Genomic DNA, 21,689 nt, shown 5'->3' on the forward strand with positions numbered 1-21,689 from the left:
AGTGCAGATCTCTCTAAATTTTTTTAAGTTTATTTATTTTGAGGGAGAGAGCACAAGCGGGGGTGGGGGCAGAGAGAGAGGGAGAAAGAGAGAATCTCAAGCAGGCCCCACATTGTCAGTGGGGAGTCCGACTTGGGCTCGAACCCTTGACCCTTGAGATCATGACCTGAGCTGAAATTGAGAGTCAGAAACCCACCCAACTGACCAAATGAGCCACCCAGGCGCCCCCAGATATCTTTTTGAGATACTGATTTCCTTTGGATATATATCCAGAAATGAAACTGCTGGATCATGTGGAATTTTTTAAAAATTTTAATGTTTATTATTGTTTTTGAAATATTAAAAAAGACCCAACCATCATCACCATATATATTTAGATCTGATCTAAAGTGAAAGATGTCAAAAAGAAAACCTAGAATATATACATAAGTGCACACACCCCTGAACCCAGAAAACCTAAAAGAAAAAATAGCACAAAGTTCTGTTAACAGATAAATTTATCTTTATTTCTGGAAGACATTTCCACACCCCGTTCTACATCCTCTTCCTCTTGCAGCCACTTGGGCCTTCAGCACAGCAGCTTTTCCTCGGCCAGACCCTGAGCCTTGGTGTTTATTTTTCATGCTCTTTATTTTTTATTTATTTATTTATTAAAAAAAAATTTTTTTTAACGTTTATTTATTTTTGAGACAGAGAGAGACAGAGCATGAACGGGGGAGGGTTAGAGAGAGAGGGAGACACAGAATCTGAAATAGGCTCCAGGCTCTGAGCCATCAGCCCAGAGCCCGACGCGGGGCTCGAACTCACGGACCACGAGATCGTGACCTGAGCTGAAGTCGGACGCTTAACCGACTGAGCTACCCAGGCGCCCCTTTTTCATGCTCTTTAACATGGGCACATTTGTCAGCATGTCAGGCGAAGTGAGAAAGCGGATCTTTTTTTTTTTTTTCTGTTTTTTATCTTATTTTTATTTTTTTATTATATGAAATTTATTGTCAAATTGGTTTCCATACAACACCCAGTGCTCATCCCAAAAGATGCCCTCTTCAATGCCCAGCACCCACCCTTCCCTCCCTCCCACTCCCCATCAACCCTCAGTTTGTTCTCAGTTTTTAAGAGTCTCTTATGCTTTGGCTCTCTCCCACTCTAACCTCTTTTTTCTTTTTTTTCCTTCCCCTTCCCCATGGGTTTCTGTTAAGTTTCTCAGGATCCACATAAGAGTGAAAACATATGGTATCTGTCTGACAAAGCAGATCTTAATGTCACAGATGTACACCTGCTCCAGCTGTGCCACTGGACCTTCCCTGTATGGGACCGCGATGTTGGACATCTGGCAGTTTATGTTGTCCTCCCTGCCACTGAGCTTCCCATGATACATCTTGTCAGTGTTGGTCTCACATGTCATGATATGACCCGCAGCCTCTTGTAGGACTTTAATCAGCACACTATAAGACATCTTAGCAGGAAGAGAGTTCTCACTGGCTCCCGCACAATCTTCCTCTCAGGTGCAGAGGCAATTCTGGTGGCTGCAAAGGCATGAGCCAAGCGAATGGAGGGCCCTGTGTGCCTGGCAGTTCTCTTTGTAGTTTTTTGAGGAACACCTCCCCCCCATGCTGTTTTCCATAGCACTTGCACCAGTTTACATTCCCACCAACAGTGCACAAGGGTTTCCTTTTCTCTACACCCTCACACTTTTTACCTTATGTCTTTTTGACCCTAACCATCCCAATAGGTGTGAGGTAATGTCATATTGTGATTGATTTGCATTTCCCTGATGATTAGTGACTCACTTTCAACATGCCTGTAGGCCATATGTATGTCTTCTTTGAGAAAATGTCTATACAAGTCCGTTGCCCATTTTTAAATTGGACTTTTTTTTGATATTGAGTTGATATTGAGTTCCTTATATATTTTGGATATTAATTCCTTGTCAGACATATGGCTGCAAATATTTTCTCCCATTCTGCAGGTTGCCTTTTCATTTTGTTGTGCGTCTAACTTCTCTTTAACCAACACCAAAATCTTACCAGAATCCTATTGACATTGAACTTACAGAAGCAAGAAGAAACTTCCAGGAAAACCAGTTGGTGACAGGGTTGTTTAAATAAATATAGGGCTGTCCAGGTGGCATCCTGTGTTTGGTATTCATCCTTCTCATTCTGACACTTAATCTCTAATCCTGGATGGTGATTTCTGACCTCGGAAAGACAAGACACTAGAAGCCCTGGAGTCAGGCAAAATCAGATGAGTGCTGTTCTGTCTAAACCACACCTATTAAGACAGGAAAAGAGACTCATATTTTAGAAAGTTTTCTAATAACAAGGGTAAGCCTTGATTAACTAGACAACTCAGTGAATCAGACCATACTGTCTGGGACCTAGCACGTGCTTTACCTGGACTTGGAGGTCGGTAAATGGGTGTTCCTTCTCCCAAGGATTACTGCTGAGACTGTACTACAGAAAGATCAAAGGCAGGCAGTGTTTTCCGTCCTCTCTCTGTCCTGCCTGCTTAGCGTTCTCTCACTGCTTTTCTTCACTGTTCTTGCACGAAAGAGATCTAGGGTGACAGGAAAGTGATGATTCATCTGACATCAGATTGAGTTCTTTTTATTTGCCCTTTTGTTGGCCTCAGTCTCTGATATTGGGAACATCTGTGTTATGTTTGTGAATGTTTTTATTTCACGGAAGACACACATGGATTGCAGTGGGACTCTGATGATTTAAAGGTCTGATGCGTGTGGCTGTCTGGTAGCTCTTTGTTTTCCACAATCCTTTGACCAGAAAAAGAAATCAAAGTGTGTTTTAATCATGCTGACCAGCGAGGGCCAGGGATTCCTTCACTTTGGTTTGTGTCTCTGGTTGTGTATGTTCATACCTTTCTTTAAAGGTAGGTTTTATTTCTGCTTTATCTCATATTCTCTTTTCAGCTACATATATTTATTCTTCTTTTCTAGTTGTGTTTGATTGAGCAGAGATGAAATATTCTTTGTGTAAATATGTAGAGGGTCTGCACAGGAATTACTACTGTTATAACTGTTAATTAACCTATTTCTTATTGGTTAGGTTTTAACACTGAACATGAGATTTTGGAGATGGTGCAGGGAAGACAATGAAACATTGTAAACCATATCTTATTTTATTGTTCCAATAAAAATATGGTAATAATAGTGGTGCAGTTTTCTATCCATCTCTGGTATGGATGTATTCAACTGATTTATCTGTATTTGTATTTAATTTTTTTTTTACAACTATGATTTGTTTGTTAGCTGAGACTTAGTCCATGAACCCTTCCATTTTGAAGGTAATCATCTTTGTTTTGGGAAACATGTCATATTACTATGCTGGAATGTGTCCTAAGAGTAAGATAATTCATTTTAAAAGTTAAGACTTGGAAATAGACAAGTGCTGTTCTGCTGCAGAAAACCACATTCCCATGTTAGCTTTGCAGGGGACTTGTTCTTCAAGATTCACAGAGGGTTTATCTACAATATCTCAAAGAGGGGGAAATGGTAATGGAGTAGTGGAGAGGATTTTTTTATTGTCTATTTTACATAGAAATATTTCTAGCATTATTAATTATGGTGGCAAGAGTACTATTTCACATTTAATATTGTTTTTTCCTGATGAAATCTCAGAGTTTGTTTCCAAGTGCATTTGTCAACGACTCTTTATTTAGTAATATAACAGCTATCCTTTTGTTCATTTTTGCCAAATGAGTTTTCAGTGCCTTTAATCTTCTTCTTTCAAGATATAAATCCCTTTTGGAAATTTGTAGAATTGTTTTTCTGATGTCAAATTTGAGTTCTATAAGGGAAAATATAGAGGGGTATTAATGAAATGAATAATGTCAAATGAAGGCAAGTATCTTGCTTTTGATGCATTCTTGGAAAAATACAGACATTCACATTAAACTGTGTAAATTTTAGTGACTGAAAACGCTGTTATTTAAGAGCTAGTATTGAATTCTTTTAAAACCAATTAAATAAGTTTGCCTTAAAAACCTTGCACTTGACACAAGTCTGCTAAATAATTGAATCCGAATCAGATTTTAAAAAGAAATACGGCTTGCTAAGGTCTTAATAAACTTACTAGTTATTTCGGTTTGCTTGGTGGAGGTTCCCCAGCTAAACACCTTGTTGGTTGTAGAAACAGGTGGTTGGATCAGCATTTTGACCAGAAAATGCAGGACTCTTCCTTAAAAACCAGATCAGTAACGTGAGTTATCTTCAATGACATAAGCAAAAATTGGAGCTCATGCTGTCCCTTTGTATTTGTGGTGCATTAGACTTGTAAAAGTGCTCTTACAATAGTATTTTATTTGATATCATAATAGTTCTGGGATGTAGGCATTACTCTTCTTATCTTCAGGGCTCTGAGAGGCTAGGTACAATGGGCACCAGGGGAAGCCTGTGTGGGTGGACAGAACACAGGGGCGGGAGCGCTCAGGTGGCTGGGACACCCCACTGTCCTAGTGGCCTGGCGATGGGAGCTGCCAGAACCTCCCCATCTGCGAACACCCTCTTGGCCTCTCTAACTCTTTCTCTGCTTGGCCATGCAGGCTCTGCAGGCTGTGCATCTGAAGAGAGGCTCTTTCACAAACTGTTTTCTCATTATAACCAGTTCATCAGGCCTGTGGAAAACGTTTCTGAACCGGTCACGGTGCATTTTGAAGTGGCCATCACACAGCTGGCCAATGTGGTAAGTGCTGCCAGTTCACCACGTGTACCTGGAGAACCCTTGACTCGGGTGGGGGTGCGGGCAGAGCAATTCCTGAACACTGTCCCAGTTATTGCATGTGGTAAATATAGAAATTTTAAAATATGAACAAACACACATCTACATGAATGCTGGCTCTTCAAAGCCTTCCTGCTGGGAAGAAGACATTGATGCTGTAATTATTTACATCAAGGCAGGGTCTTTCTAGAAGTGCTTTCAGAACCAGTTTATGAAACAGAGAGGTGAAGGGATAATACAGAGGGAGTTAACTTCATGGTGCACCTATTCACCAGTCACTGTGTCTACACTTAGTGGCTGTCATTTGCATTTTATAGCTGAAGGGAAGCTCAGGAAGGAATTTTCCCAAGGTCATACAATTATAAAATGGTGGAACTGAAATCTTAATCGGGCCTGTCCAACTCCAAAGCTCATGTTCTTTTTACTCTATAGAAAAAGAACTGTTTTGGGGCACCTGGTTGGCTCAGTCGGTTGAGCCTCCGACTTCGGCTCAGGTCATGATCTAGTGGTTCATGGGTTCAGGCTCTGTCCTGACAGCTCAGAGCCTGGAGCCTCCTTGGGATTCTGTGTCTCCCTCTCTCTCTGACCCTCCCCCACTCACACTCCATCTCTCTCTCTCTCTCAAAAATAAATAAACATTAACAAATTAAAAAAAAAAGAAAAGAAAAAGAACTGCTTTAAATATTCTATGTTATGCAAGAAAGAAAACAATCACCTGTTTTCATATAGCTTCCATCCAGCCCTGAGAAAACAGATGGCAATTTGGAGTTCTTAAATTTATTGCTACTATGTTCAAGGACAAGTGACTACAGTGCTTTCCTTTGAATAATCTTCATGCCCTAGTTGCCAGGAGAGGAGGTATTAGGGCCTGGTATTTATAACATAGAGCAGGGTTTTGGGCTCAAAAGCGTAGGAGGGGACAGCGCTGGCTTGCCAACCAAATTCCAGGAATAGGCAGGCTCAGGAAGTAGGGGGAGGCTAAAGCATCTCCAGAGAGAGATGCTAGAGCTCCTGAGACTACAAAGGGAGCCCCTTTCATCTTATCAGTCCCAGCCTATGCATACGGAAGGAACCTTCTGACTTTCCAGACTTGCCCTGTAGGAAACAGTGGTGGTTCTTCGGGTTCACTGGAGGAAAGACCTTAGTTACAGATGTGAACTCAAGGCTCACCATGTTTCTCCAGTCCATGCTTCTTGGTGGACTAGGTTGACCCTGGCCTGGTCCTCTAGCTTCTGACCCAGGTTGGAAGTATGTATATACTGGTACATATTGGTTAAAAAAATAAAAATAAAAAGTCACAGTTTTCTTTTGTATAGATGGATATACTCATTTCTTTAAAAAACATTTTATTTGGTACCTAGTCTGATCCCTTTCACCCCCAAATAGTGTTGTACTGATTACTGGTCTCCTACCGGGCTGGGAGCCATAATTTGCTGTGGAGTATTATAAAGTAAGTTTCACCTGAAGCCAGTCTATTTCACTATACAGCATCACTTCAAATTCCTGGTTGATACACCCTTTCAGGACATTGTTCTGAGGATGGTGTGTGGAGATAATGGAATACAGATTTTGACATTTGCATTTGGTCGCTATCAGAGAGTTAAAAATAACATGGCTTGAATAAAACAAATTGATTTCTTTCTTGTGTAACAGAAATCTAAAGGTTAAAAGTTTAGAAGGTTAACGCCAGGTGGCTTTGTGGTGTTGGTGATTGTACCACTGTGTTCAGTTGCTTAGGCTGGGCACTGCAAAACTCCAGGGGATGCCAATCACACTGACCACGATGCTAAAAGCATAAACCATACATGGTGACAGTGAGCAAGGTTCCTATCTTTCTATTTCAGCATATGGTTTCTTCCCTCAGTGTTACCTCATGGTCCATGATAACTGCTGATCTTCACTCATCATATTCACATCCTTCGTAAGAAGCAGGAGGAAGGGAGGAGGGGACATAACAGACATATGTGACTTCCTTAAGGAGTTTTCTTAAAAGTCCTACTAATATCTTCTGCTTCCTATATCATCGACAACTTCTAGTTGTAAGGGAGACTTGGGAAATGTAGTTTTTTTAAGTTGAATTTTTGTTTATTGAAATACTTGTAGATTCATATGCAGTTGTAGGAAATAATAGGAAGATCCCACTTTGCCCAGTTTCCCAGTGGCAACTACTAATATGTCTTCAATTTCTAAAATTTTGTCGTTTCAAGAAAGTTAGATAAAAATGATACAGTATGTAACATTGTGGGATTGGCTTTTCCACTCAGCATAATTAAAAAAAAATTTTTATGTTTATTTTGAGAGAGAGAGAGAGCACGTGTGCACGAGTTGGAGAGGGGGAGAGAGAGAAAGGGACAGAGGATCCAAAGCAGGCTCTGTGCTGACAGCCCAGTGTGGGGCTTGAATTCATGAAAGATGCAATCATGACTTGAGCAAAGCCAGACACTTAACCGACTGAGCCACCCAGGTGTCTTCACTCAGCATAATTTTCTAAAGACTCATCCCAGTTGTTGATTATATCAATAGCTCATTTCTTCTTGTTGCTGAGTAGTATTCCATGGTATTGATGTGCCTCAGTTTATTTACTTTTTGTTGGTTGAAGAACATTTGTATTGACTCCAGTTTTGTTCTGTTACAAATAAAAGTGCTGTGAACATTTGGATACAAGTTTTTGTGAGAACGTAAATCTTTATTTTCCTGGGATAAATCCCCAGGTGTTCAATTGCTGGGTCATACGGTAGTTGTGTGTTTAATTTTTAAAGAAACTGCCAAAATGCTTTCCAGAGTGAATGTACCCTTTTAAATTCCTATCAGCAATATATAAGTGATCCAGTTTATCTACATCTTCACCAGTATTTGTTGTTGTCACTATTTTTTTATTTTAGCCATTCCGTTTGGTATATAATAATATCTCATTATAGTTTTAATGTGCATTTTCCTAATGACTCATCATATAGAACATCTTTTCATGTGCTTATTTGCCATCTGTATATCCTCTTTGGTAAAATGTTTCCTCATGTTTTTGTGCCCGTTTTCTAATTGGATTGTTTGATTTTTTTTTAACTGTTCAGTGTTGAGAGTTCTTACTATATTCTAGATACTGATGCTTTGCCAGGTATGTGGTTTGCAAATACAGTTAACTCGAGTAATGCAAGGGTTAGGGACATCGGCCTCCAGCATAGTCAAAATTCTGCATGTGACTTTTGACTCCCCCCAAACTTAACTACTAATAGCCTACTGTTGAGCAGAAGACTTACTGATAACATCAACAGTTGATTAACACATATTTTGTATGTTACGTGTGTTATATTCTGTACTCTTACAGTAAAGTAAAAGAAAATAAAATGTCATTAAGAAAATCATAAGGAAGGGAAAATACATTTATAGCACTGTAGTGTAAACAATTCTACATGTAAGTGGACTCACACAGCTCAGACCTGTGTGTTCAAGGGTCAGCTGTATTTTACCCTAGTGTGTAGCTTCTCTTTTCATCTTTTTCACATGGACCTTCACTCAAACTTTTCAATTTTGACGAGATCCAATTTATCACTTTTTCCTTTTATGTGTTGTGCTTTTGGTGTTAAGCCTAAGCATTCCTTGCCTTTATTGCAGATCCTAGAGATTTTCTCATATATTTTTTCTAAAAGTTTTATTTATGTTTTACATTTGAGACTATGATCCATTTTGAGTTAATTTTTGTATAAAATGTGAGACTTGGGCTTTTTTCCTTTTTTGGTCTATGGGTGTCTAATTGCTCCAATACCATTAGTTGAAAAGGCTATCCTTTTTCCATGGAGCTGGTTGTGCACTGTTGTGAAAAATCCGTTGAGCATACTTGTATGGGTCTATTTCAGGTCTATTTCAGGTCCTCTATTCTATTCCGTTGATCTATGTGATGAACCCTCCACCAATACCACACAATCTTGATTACTGTAGCTGTATAGTAAGTCTTAATGTTGGCCAGAGTGATCCTATCACCTTATTCTTCTTTGTCAAAATTATATTCACTGTTCTGGGGCCTATGCCTTCAAATAAGCTGCCTATGTATACAAAAAGGCTTGCTGGGATTTTGAAAGGAATTGCATTCATCTATAGATCAATTTGGGGAGAAATGTCATCTTTACTATGTTGAGTGTTCCCATCCATGAATGCAGGATATTTCTCCATTTATTTAACTCTTTTTTCATCAGCATTTTATAATTTTCAGCATGCAGATCCTGTCCATATATTATTATGTGTATATTTGTTTTATTGTCCATGTACTATTATGTGTACTTTGTTTTATTTAAGGCAATTGAAAATAATATTGTACTTTTAATTTTGGTTTCTCCATGTTCATCATTAGTATACAGAAATTCAATCGGTTTCTATATGTTGATGTTGTATCCTGAGATCTTGCTGAAATCATTTATTAGTTTCAGTATTTTTATAGATTCCATGGGATTTTCTATATAGGCAACCATGTCATATGCAAATAGAGATGGTTTTATTCCTTCCTTTCCAAACTATGCCGTTTTTTCCCTTTTTCTTGCCTTATTGCATAGTATTGACTAGAATTATCAGTACTGTTTTGAATAAGAGTGGTGAGAGTGGACATCTCTGCCCTGTTCCCAATCTTAAGGAAAATTGTTTAGTCTTTCACCTTTTAGTATAATGATAGCTGTAGGTGTTTTATAGAGGTTTTCAAATTGAGAAAGTTCTCCTTTATTCGTTAGTTTTCAGAGAGTTTTTATCATTAATTGATGTTGAATTTTTGTCAAATGCTTTTTCTGTAACCATTGATATGATCAGATAATTTTTCTTCCTTACCTTGTTGATATGGTAAAGTACATTGATTGATTTTTGAATGTTGAACAGCTTTACATCTCATTTAGTCATGGTGTATAACTTTTTGTACATTGTTGGATTCACTTTGCTAATATTTTATTGATGAGTTCATGACAGACATTAATCTGTAATTTTCTTCTTTTGTATTATCTTTGTTTGGATTTTGTGTCAGGGTAATATAGCTTTATAAAAAATATTTGGAATTGTTCCATCTTCTTCTATGTTCTGGAAGAGACTGTGTAAAATTGATATTGATTCTTCTTTCATAGTTGGTGGAATTCTCCAGGGAAACCTACTAGGCCTAGAGGTTTCTTTTCCAGGAGTTTTTAACTACAAATTCAATTTTTAAAAATGGCTATAGGCTATTTAGATTGTCAATTTCATCTTCTTTGAATTTGGATAGTTTGTGGTTTTTGAAGTTTTAGTCTATTTCTTTTAAAAATTTGATTGTATAATAAAGCTGTTTATCATATTGTCTATTCTTTTTAATGGCCACAGGATCTGTAGTGATAGCTCCTATTTCATTCCTGATGTTGGTGAGTTGTGTTTTCTCTGTTTTTATTTTTGTCGATCTTGAGACAAGTTTGTGAGTTTTATTGGTCCCCATCCCAAAGAATTAGCTTTTTATTTAATTGATTTTTTCTATTGTTTTCCTTTTTCAATTTTATTGTTTTCTACTCTTTTTTTTTTAAAGTGTATTTATTTATTTATTTATTTATTTAAGTAATCTCTACACCCAGCATATGGCTCAAACTCATGACCTGGAGATCAAGAGTTGCATGCTCCAATGACTAAGCCAGTCAGGTGCCCCATGATTTCTACTCTTATCTTTATTTTTCCTTCCTTAAGCTTGCTATGGGCTCATTTTGTGCTTCTTTTTCTAATTTCTTGAAGTAAGAACTTGGATTATTGATTTGAGACCTTTCCTCATTTCTAATGTAAGCATATAATGCTATAATTTTATTTTCAACATTGTTTTTAGCAATGACCTTCATATTTTAATATGTTGTGTTTTCATTTCATTCAGTTCTATGTATTTTTAAAAATCTCCTTTGAGATTTAAGCCCATTTTGATCTTTGACCCATGGATTATTTAGAAGTGTGTTGTATAATTCCTAGGGGTTTAGAGAGTTTCCTGTTGTCTTTTTGTTGTTGGTTTCTGGTTTGATTCCATTATAGTCAGAAAACACATTGTATGGTTTCAGTTCTTTTAAATTTGATGAGGTTTGTTTTATGGCCCATGGTAAGAATATGGTTTATCTTGGTTAATATCCCATGCATTCTTGAAATATATGTGTATTCTGCGCTTTTGAAAGAAGTGCTCTATATATTTCAATTAGATCCTGTTGGTTATGTTCTTCAGATCTTCTATATTTTGCTGATTTCCCCCCTAGTGGTTTTGTTGGTTGCTGAGGGGGATGGTGTTGAAGTCTCCAACTGTATTTGGGAGTTTGTTCCTTCTTTCAGTTTCATCAATTTTTATTTCATGTAATTTAAGACTAGTGTTTGGTGTGTATACAGTTAGGATCATTATGTCTTCCTGGTGATTTTATATTTCCATCATTATATAATGTCCTTGGTCTACAGTAATTTTTTTTCTGAAGTCTACTTTGTCAGATATTAATATAGCTATTCTTATTGGTGTATTGGAAGCTACCTGTTCTCATGGGGGGCACCAGAAGTCCCTGAGGGTCATATTCATTGTCATTGAGCCATGGTGAGCTCTGGGGATGGTTCTGTGATGCAGGACAGTCAGGATGAGCAATTACCAATTCCCTTATCAAAGGCCTTAGCAAAGGCCTTTTTTGCTGCTCTACATGGAAGTGTGTTTGCTGCAAACACACAGAAAGACTCTGGCCAGAAGGTTTTCTGGGTGAATGATCTTTCAGTGTAAGAGTATGTCTGCTGTCCCCCCAACAGGGATCCAAGACAAAGCCCCTGTGTAGTGTTTTGATGGCCTCACTATCTGAAATGACTAACTTAAAGGCTTATAAAGTGTAGCCAACCTGGCTTTCTGATCTCAATCTCTGCTGCTTCAGAAGCTAATCCTTTTGAAATTATAACTCCAATCCTTTAATACAGGCAGGGTGCCAACTAATTTATTTTCCCAAGAAAGAGATACAGAGCAATGGTCTCAGGAATGTGGAGTGGTATTTTAGGTCCTTGCTTCCTCCAACTGGGCTGTCTGATGGTAGTGCTCATGACCATCAGTGTGGTACAGAATTGCATGGAGAACAAGACTTGCCAGACCAAGTCCTGGTCCATAAAGTTGGCGGACACCCCTAAGAATGTCCACACCACATTGAGTCTCACCAGCCTGTGGAAGTGTTGGGGAAAGAGAGAGATATTGATAGGATGATATTGCCAACAGCTTTTAATTCTTTGAATACTAGTTAACAGTGTACACTAGTTCTGTGAACACAGAATACAAAGAGGATGCATAAGACTGTATAGCTAGTCCATTCTTGATTGACAGCCAACAGATTTATTGACATGGCCCCTGCTGGAATTTATAGATCACAGCATCACCCTCTCATGAGCAGAAGGCAATTACCTTAGGCTTGGGTAATACTTGGCCAATGGATAAGTATAGCCTTTTTAATTTTATTATTATTATTTTTTTGCTTTTCTTGACTAATAAGAAACCATGATTGTAACTCCTTTTGTTGACCTTTTAAAACCCTGGGGTTTACCATGACTAGACACAAACACATTTGAAGGAGGAAGCTTGGCAGGGGGAGTGGAGAACTACAGAGCAGCTCAGTGAAAAAGAGCAGTTTGGTGTCAGTCTTGGCCATGGCTCTGTCAACCACAGTTGAGTTCGTTTACTCTGAGGGTGTTCACGTATATTATAAAGCAACGTTGGTAAGTTTGGGGAACCCACTGATGGTCACTGGAACACCCAATAGCTTTCAAGCTGCTGTGCTGTAAGGTTGCTGAAGGTTCTGGAGTGTCTTCAGTAGTTTTCCCACTGAAGGCTGGTAGCTGCTTAGGAACACATTGTATTTGGGATATTGGCCTGAAATGTTTTTCCTCCAGATAGCTGTATGACTCTCTTCAGTCATTTAGGTACCTGCTTAAACCTCCTCAGAGAAGCCTTCTTTGATCATTCTGTCTAAAAAAGATGTGTGTGTGTGTGTGTGTGTGTGTGTATGCATGCACACACCACTCCATCTCTCTTTATTTTTCTTCACAGGGACTTATAACTATCACACATTATATTATATATCTATTATTGATTTTTTGTCTCCCAAATTAACAGTTTAGATGCATGAAGGTAGAGGTTTTTTCAATCCTGTTTACTGCTGTAGTCCCAGAATTTATAGAGCACATAGTAGGTACTCAATAAATATTTGAATAATGAATAATTGAAGCAATCAGCATGGCTTAGATGAGAGTTGAGATGTGTTGAAGTGGAGTGGCAGGTTCCAGCTGGAAAACTCCATGGTGAGCAGAGGCTGACATTTCAAAAGGCAACTGGGCTCAGGACTCAGAGCCTAGAGAGTGGTGAGCACAGTTGAAGAGGGAGGTTTTCAAGGAAGGGGGAAGAATACAGTAAAAACAATGAACCAAGTTCTGATACCTATCACCATCTGCAGTACTTTCCCTGTCTCCTTTCTACTGTCCCTTCTCTTCCTCCTTTCTTTCATGGAATCAGACACCTTTAATGGGCTGCGGTGGTCAGAAAGGCTTCAGTGAAGAGGTCAGACTTAATTAAGATTTGAAAGACACTTTTTAAGCCACATTTTCTTTTAAAGTCAACAGAGTTGGAACCAGATGTGAAAATATCATATTTCTGGATGCATTTTATAAGTTGCCTTTTTAGTCTTCTTTGTTTTCCTCTGTTAGTATGAATAACTCAGATTTGGCTCTCTTTTGTTGTAATTCTTGTTCTAAGAGCCACCTTTATTAGCAAGTTCATTTAAGGCTAAAAATATTATTTCTTCTTCCCAGGATGAAGTAAACCAGATCATGGAAACCAATCTGTGGCTACGTCACGTATGTGTCTGCATCACATGTCCTTCTCTTGGACCTGTCTTACTTGTGTGTTAGCCTAACAATGTCTAATGGATAAATTCCACTAGAATTACTTCTTTCCATCTCCAACTTATAACAGAGTATAAACTATAATCTTTCTCCAAAGCCTAGAGTTCGCTTTGGGACAGCTGCTTGATACAAACTTCACAGGTGCAAAAACATAGTGATAAAGTTCTCTGGGACATAGAGACCTGTCCCTTCCGGTTTCTGCCCTCAAGTCTCCTATTTTTATCTGTAACTTGAGCCCCAGTGTCAGAAGCTTGCCCAGTCTTTGACTCTGCTGCACCAGGCCAAGGGAAGTAAGGAACTGAGCATGAGAACACGTGGGTTAGAGTCCCACCAGTTGTTTTTATCAGTTATACCACTTCATTCTTCCTTCTTGTCTTAATCTTTTACACAGATTTATAACAAACTCATTATCGTACACTTGAACTATCTTTTTGATATTAGAAATGAGTTGTTACTCCAGTGTGAATACAGTTTATGGAACATGGAAGTTGAGTCTATAACCTTGGTCAGCTAATTAATAATCAATAGTTAATTATCTAATGTCAGATGATTTATATTTGCCAAAATCAGCCCAGCTGACTAGCCCCCTATTCCTCATGGATTTAATATCCCAACTTTTGATAGAAACCAATGCACTCTTTATTTTTGTTTAAGTAGGCTCCAAGCCCAAAGTGAGGTTGGACTTACGACCCTGAGATCAAGAGTTGCATGTTCTACCAACTGAGTCAGCCAGGTGTCCTCCAGTGTATTCTTTAAATGAGAACTTATTTTTTTTTTCAAAACACTGAACCAACATAGAATTAACATGGGAAGAAAGTTCCCTGTAAGTTACTAAGAATTTTTTATTCAACTGACTTCTATTGCCTTTAGATATGGAATGATTATAAATTGCGCTGGGACCCAATGGAATATGATGGCATTGAGACTCTTCGTGTTCCTGCAGATAAGATATGGAAGCCTGACATCGTTCTCTACAACAAGTATGGGGTTTTGACAGCAGTAGACTTGTTCCAAAGTTGCCTTTGGTACATGCTGACCCAGGCAAGGGGGTGTTACTAATGGTGTCTGGTTTACTTTGTAGTGCTGTTGGTGACTTCCAAGTTGAAGGCAAGACAAAAGCTCTTCTTAAATATGATGGCATGATAACCTGGACTCCACCAGCTATTTTCAAGAGTTCCTGTCCTATGGATATCACTTTTTTCCCTTTTGATCATCAAAACTGTTCCCTTAAATTTGGTTCCTGGACATATGACAAAGCTGAAATTGATCTTCTAATCATTGGATCTAAAGTGGATATGAATGATTTTTGGGAAAACAGCGAATGGGAAATTGTTGATGCCTCTGGCTACAAGCATGACATAAAATACAATTGTTGTGAGGAGATATACACAGATATAACCTATTCTTTTTACATTAGAAGATTGCCAATGTTTTATACCATTAATCTGATCATCCCTTGTCTCTTTATTTCATTTCTAACTGTGCTTGTCTTTTACCTCCCTTCTGACTGTGGTGAAAAGGTGACACTTTGTATTTCAGTTTTGCTTTCTCTGACTGTGTTTTTGCTAGTAATCACGGAAACCATCCCATCCACGTCTCTTGTGATCCCACTGGTGGGTGAGTACCTACTGTTCACCATGATCTTTGTCACCCTGTCCATTGCGGTGACTGTATTTGTGTTGAACATACATTATCGCACCCCAACGACACACACCATGCCCAAGTGGGTGAAGACAGTTTTCCTCCAGCTGTTACCCCAGATCTTGATGATGAAGAGGCCTCTGGACAAGATGAAGGAGACAAGTTCAGATAAAAATTCCAAAGGCATTTCTGGTAGGCCCACCAAAGTCAATTTTGATAATTGCAGAGAGACCAAACTTCCTAAAGAATGCTGCCACTGTCATAAATCAAGTGAGCTTGCCACCAGCAAGAGGAGATTAAGTCATCAGCCTTTACAATGGATGACTGAAAATTCAGAGCACTCGCCTGATGTTGAAGATGTAATTAACAGTGTACAATTCATAGCAGAAAACATGAAGAACCAAAATGAAACAAAGAAGGTAAATGCATGTCTCCTCTAGCTTGGCATCCCTCAGCTGGCTTAGACCAGACCTAAGATCAGATCTTCATTGGGAGTTCTGTTCACAAGAGGGCCAGGGAACAGTACTCTAAGACCCAGCTCTATCATTATGCAGTTATGGGTGAAGTGACCTGGGGGTTGGGTGGAGTAAAGTAATAGCCTCAGAGCAAATCTCCACCTCCAGAAATGTTAACTCAGGTGAAATAAAGTTAAAATAAATATTCAAAACAGGCTTGGTTAATGAAACTGTTTCTTAAATACAGTGACAGATGAAATTCCTGCAGAGCAGCCCGCAGTCTGAGGCTGGTGGGGGCAGGCAGAGTGAGTCCTCTGAAATTCCAACCACACTTATTCTACTTGAGAGGGATTTAGGTGTTTATTGAATGAACCTCAGGGATATTCTTAGCATCAACATATTCTGCTCTTGCTGTCCAGAGTCTAACTATAGCAGCACGAACGTCCCCCATCCTCCAAAAAGAGAGCTCAAGAAAATCATGCCGATTTTCCATATCCCAAGCTGAGGGCATCTGAAAACTTACGCCAGGTGTCTGGGTTTGACCTTATACTGCAGCTGCTGGCATCCATATCTCCTGGTGAAAGGACGTCTTGAGACCTGAAGTCCACACCGTTGGTGCAGGGGAGGATACTATGACTGCAAGTCACAAGTTAGGGGCTGGAGGGGATGCATCATGGGACAAGTGAGCCCAGAACTGTGCCTTCATGGTAACATCTTCATAAAATCGAGGGAAGGTTGTTGTTGACTTAAACACCACCAGGTAGGGCCCTCAAGACCCAATCTGAGATGTTAAGTCTCAGGCATGAGTTGGAGGTCAGGAACTGGAAGGATGTGAGAAATGCAATGAACTCTCCACAAGCAGCATGACTTTGAGCTCTAGAGGGCTGCCTATTCCTGATAAAGTGTCCTCCATTCCTCATGTCCTATACCCCCTGCCTCAAACCCATTTTCCAGACTTGCCAAGGTGTCAGAATATCCAGTGGTGCCAATGACAAAAGTTGAGCTGTCTGAGCAGCATTCTTGGGAATGGTTTTTGCAGGAAAAGTCATTTGTCACCTGTGGAATCCTGCTTACTCTCTAGCCATCTGTATGAGGCACCAAAGGGGCATGTGTATCTACCTTCTTCAGACAAAACAAAAGTTCTTCTATGAACTGTATAGGCAACATGGGTTAACCACGATAAAACCGCTATTTTCTTCAAAAATTGCCAAGGAAGTCTTTGAAAAGGAAGCAGCTTATTTATGAAACAGAGCATAATACCTAGTTTCAATTTTTTAACATTGCTTTGACTTTTTTTTTGCCTTTCAGGTAGAAGACGACTGGAAATACGTAGCCATGGTGGTGGACAGAGTATTTCTTTGGGTGTTTATAATTGTCTGTGTGTTTGGAACTGCAGGGCTATTTCTACAGCCACTATTGGGGAACACTGGAAAGTCTTAGGATGTATTTTCCTTTTATCTTTTGAAACTTACAGATGCTGTATTTGTTCTATGTTCCCTTCCATGAGGAAAGGGACATAAAGCTTTCCACCTAAGTCCCCCATCTACTGAAGCTGATGGTTAGATGGAAAAAGAGGACTATATTGCAAATTTGGAGGCTGAATGCCCTCCTTTGTAGCACAGAGCACATTTAAGATGTTTGATAACACTGGAGCCCAGAGTTGGTGGCACCCACAGGCTTCTCTTCTCTGTACATGTTTGACTTCCAGGGACATAACCCATAATACAACAAGCCATGTAATCAACATCAAAGCCATGCTAAAAAGGCATTCTCTTGTACCTCCAGTTTATGCTACTTGTCAGTATATTGACACATGCCAGACACAAAACTCTGGAGCTTGTACCTTGCTGGCATCTGCAATGCTTGGGAACTGTTATGTGCTTGCTTTCTAATACGTGCCTCTGGGATGTACTCACACACTTCAACACTTTTTGATATATTAATTGGCAAAAAGTAATAGCAGGTAGTCAGAGTCGATCTCAGCAGGCTGCATCAAGTTAGCATTCATCTGGCAAGCAGCTTGAGTGGTAACCCAGCACTGTGCTAGGCATTGCAAGCACAACAGAAATGGGTTCTGCCCCCAAGTGCTTGCAGCTTTTTAGGAAAAGTCATAAACACAAAGATCTCCAAGACCAGGTATCATGGGAATGTAACTGAAGCAGCCAAAATAAGGAGAGCATGATGTGGTATGGCCATGCAAACATGAAGCAGGCTTTGCGGCAGGTCAGAGAGGTGTCTGTTCTTGCCAGCAGTTTCCATATGTTCATTGTAGCTGAGACTGCAAATAAAGTTATTTCTTCTGCAAGAAATTGTGATTTTGTACCTTTTTGGAGCAATACCTTTTCTGAAAAGGAGCACCTTGGGAATTCTGTTTTATTCCACTCTAATTTATCTTCATGTTTGTTGTATAAATATTATTGTAATTTTAAAGATGTATTTCAAAGCAGAAAAAAATAAATCTACCCTAACAAAGAAACTAATTTCATTTCTGCCTTTTCTTGTCTCATCCTCTTCTCTGTGCACCCATAATTTTACACTTCAATTTTACCTTCTAATTTTGTATGTTGCTGTTTTCTCAAAACATGTCAGGCGACATTTTTCCATGATGTTACGTAGCCTTGAATGTGGGGTGTCCTGACTTTGTGGGGGCTGGCAGTGCGGGCAGTGGAAGAATTTTCATCCAAGGCAGAACAACAGAGATAAAGGTTTATTGAATACAGGGCCAGGGAGCAGGACAGCAGAGGAGAGACTGCCTGCAAGGAGGCAGTGGGTAGAGGTCATATTTAAAGCTGGAAGATGAGGAGGTATGGGGAACATATGCAATTTTCTCTTTTTTGGTACCTGTGCCTGTTTGTAAGTAGCCCATTGGTCAATTAGGGCCTATGGCCATTTTGAGGTGGGTCACTTAATGGCTGGCAGTCCTCATGGGCCCTTTTGCCTTGCTTAGGTTTCCATTGCTCAAGCCCGTTGCCCAAAAATGGCCTCTACATTGAAGTATACTTTTTATGATTGCATAATCTCCATTGTGTTGATACTCCATAACTTCTATTACCTCATGTTCGTTCTTCCTTGTCTACCTTATCCAGGAGCATAAGGCTCACTGTGGTGTACCAGGCAGAGGTCTTGAACTTGAGCTGGAACTCTGTTTTAAAGTATGTTTACTGCCTCTCATATTTGTGATCATATCTATATTTTATCTTTCTTTCTTACAATGGGTTTGGTTTACTTCATACATTTTTCTTAGTACTAAGCCAAATCAATATTTAATATCATTGTTTAAAAAGTTTTAATTATGGTAAAATGCACATAACAAAATTTACCGTCTTCACCATTTTAAGGATACGGTTCAGTGGCATTAAGTACATTTACCATGTTGTACAGCCTTCATTACCATCTATCCACAGAACTTTCTCATCTTGTAAAACTGGAAGTCTGAACCCATTAATAGCAACTTCTCATCCCATCTCTCCCCACCCTGTCACCCCTGTCAACCACCATTCTACTTTGTCACCATGAATTTGAGTATTTTAGGTACCTTATATGAGTGAAACCATACACTATTTGTAACTGGTTTATCTCCCTAAGTATAGTCTTCAAGTTTCATCCATGTTATAGCATGTGTCAGAATTTCTTTGCCTTTAAAAAATAATTAATTTGAATTTAAGTACTGTTGACATTGGCACAAAAACAGACACTCAGATCAATGGAACAGAATAGAGAACCCAGAAATGGACCCACAAACGTATGGCTAACTAATCTTTGACAAAGCAGGAAATGGAATACAGTCTCTTCAGCAAATGGTGCTGGGAAAACTGGACAGCAACATGCAGAAAATGAACCTGGACCACTTTCTGACACCATACACAAAAGTAAACTCAAAATGGATGAAAGACCTCAATGTAATATAGGAAGCCATCAAAATCCTTGAGGAGGAAGCAGGCAACAACCTCTTTGACCTTGGCCGCAGCAACTTCTTACTCAACACGTCTCTGGAGGCAGGGGAAACAAAAGCAAAAATGAACTACTGGGACCTCACCAAAGTAAAAAGCTTCTGCACAGCAAAGGAAACAATCAGCAAAACTAAAAAGCAGCCAACAGAATGGGAGAAGATATTTGCAAACAATATATCAGATGAAGGGTTAGTATCCAAAATCTATAAAGAACTTATCAAACTCCCCACCCAAAAAACAAAGAATCCAGTGAAGAAATGGGCAAAAGACATGAATAGACACTTCTCCAAAGAAGACATCCAGATGGCCAACCGACACATGAAAAAATGCTCAATATCACTCATCATCCAGGAAATACAAATCAAAACCACAATGAGGTACTGCCTCACACCTGTGAGAATGGCTAACATGAACAACTCAGGCAACAGCTGATGTTGGTGAGGATGCAAAGAAAGAGGATCTCTTTGGCACTGCTGTTGGGAATGCAAACTTGTGCAGCCACTCTAGAAAACAGTATGGAGATTCCTCAAAAAATTAAAAATAGAACTACCCTACAACCCAGCAATTGCACTACTAGCTATTTATCCAAGGGATACAGGTATGCTGTTTCAAAGGGGCACATGCACCCCAATGTTTATAACAGCACTATCAACAATAGCCAAAGTATGGAAAGAGCTCAGATGCCCATCTATGGATGAATGGATAAAGAAGACATGGTATGTATATACAATGGAGTATTACTCGGCAATCAAAAAGAATGAAATCTTGCCGTTTGCAACTACGTGGATGGAACTGGAGGGTATTATGCTAAGTGAAATTAGTCAGTCAGAGAAAGACAAATATCATATGACTTCACTTATATGAAGACTTTAAGATACGAAACATGAGGGAAGGGAAACAAAAATAATATAAAAACAGGGAGGGGGACAAAACATATGAGACTCTTAAATATGGAGAACAAACAGAAGGTTACTGGAGGGGTTGTGGGAGGGGGGATGGGCTCAATGGGTAAGGGGCATTAAGGAATCTACTCCTGAAATCATTGTTGCAATATATGCTAACTAACTTGGATGTAAATTAAAAAAATAAATTAAATTTTAAAAAATGAAGTAGAGTTGACATAAGAATTTATTTGTGGGGCGCCTGGGTGGCTCAGTTGTCTGGGCATCTGACTTCAGCTCAGGTCATAATCTCCCAGTTGAGGAGTTTGAGCCCCGCGTCGAGCTCTGTGCTGACAGCTCAGAGCCTGCAGCCTGCTTTGGATTCTGTGTCTCTCTCTCTCTCTGCCCCTCCCCTGCTCATGCTCTGCTCTCTCTTTTTCTCTCTCAGAAATAAATAAAGATTTAAAAAAATTAAAAAAAGAATTTATCTGCTTTTTGAGGCTGAATAATATTCCATTGTATGTATTTACAACATTTTGTTTACCCACTCATCCATCAGTGGACATTTGAGTTGCTTCTTCCTTTTGGCTGTCATGAATAATGCTGTTATGAACAGGAGCATACAAGAATCTCTGAGTTTCAGTTCTTTGGAGTTTATACCCAGAAGTAGAATTGTTGGGTTATATGGTAGTTCTATGTTTAATTTTTTAAAGAACTGCCATGCTGTTTTTCCACAGTGGCTGCACCATTTCCATCCCTACCATCAGTGTGCAAAGCCTCCATTTTTTCCACATCCTCACCAATCCTTGCCATTTTCTACTTTTTTCCCCCTTCTAGTGGCCATAGTTCTTTGTGGTTTTGATTTGCATTTCCCTAATCTTTGTGATGTTGAGTATCTTTTCATGTGCTTTTTGACCCTTTATATTTCTTCTTCTTCCCCTTCTTCTTCCCCTCCCTCCTCTCTTCTTCTTCTTCTTTTTCTCCTTCTTCTTCTTCTCTTCCTCCTCCTTCCTCTTCTTTCTCCTCTTCCTCATTTGCATATCTTCTTTGGAGAAATGTGTATTCAAGTCCTTTGCCTCTTTAAACATCTGGTTATCTAGTTTTTATTATTGCATTTGAGTTGTGGAATTTTTTATATATTCTGGATATTAACCTCTT

General features: G+C 39.2%; 1 protein-coding gene across 2 annotated transcripts; it reads left to right on the forward strand.

Moving 5' to 3' along the window:
- The first annotated feature begins 2,469 nt into the window (after positions 1 to 2,469).
- On the forward strand, positions 2,470 to 18,164 carry CHRNA6 (cholinergic receptor nicotinic alpha 6 subunit). Of its 2 annotated transcripts, none has more exons than XM_007097025.3 (6): positions 2,470 to 2,886; positions 4,558 to 4,697; positions 13,512 to 13,556; positions 14,475 to 14,584; positions 14,686 to 15,664; positions 17,009 to 18,164. In XM_007097025.3, the coding sequence occupies exons 1-6, from the start codon at positions 2,808 to 2,810 to the stop codon at positions 17,138 to 17,140; spliced, it is 1,485 nt and encodes a 494-aa protein (XP_007097087.1). In that variant the 5' UTR covers positions 2,470 to 2,807; the 3' UTR covers positions 17,141 to 18,164. The 2 variants fall into 2 exon arrangements, with proteins under 2 accessions (XP_007097087.1, XP_042839288.1); XM_042983354.1 differs by having other exon boundaries at positions 2,800 to 2,886; positions 4,620 to 4,697.
- Positions 18,165 to 21,689: the final 3,525 nt, after the last annotated feature.

This window comes from Panthera tigris, chromosome B1 (assembly GCF_018350195.1).
Source record: "Panthera tigris isolate Pti1 chromosome B1, P.tigris_Pti1_mat1.1, whole genome shotgun sequence".
Lineage (NCBI taxonomy): Eukaryota > Metazoa > Chordata > Mammalia > Carnivora > Felidae > Panthera > Panthera tigris.

Excerpts from the sequence above, each read along its gene's own strand:
- CHRNA6 (XM_007097025.3), top strand. The coding sequence starts at position 2,808 with ATGCTGACCAGCGAGGGCCAGGGATTCCTTCACTTTGGTTTGTGTCTC. Across the intron at positions 2,887-4,557 it reads GTTCATACCTTTCTTTAAAG|GCTCTGCAGGCTGTGCATCT; the intron begins GTAGGTTTTATT and ends TTGGCCATGCAG. Across the intron at positions 15,665-17,008 it reads ACCAAAATGAAACAAAGAAG|GTAGAAGACGACTGGAAATA; the intron begins GTAAATGCATGT and ends TTTGCCTTTCAG.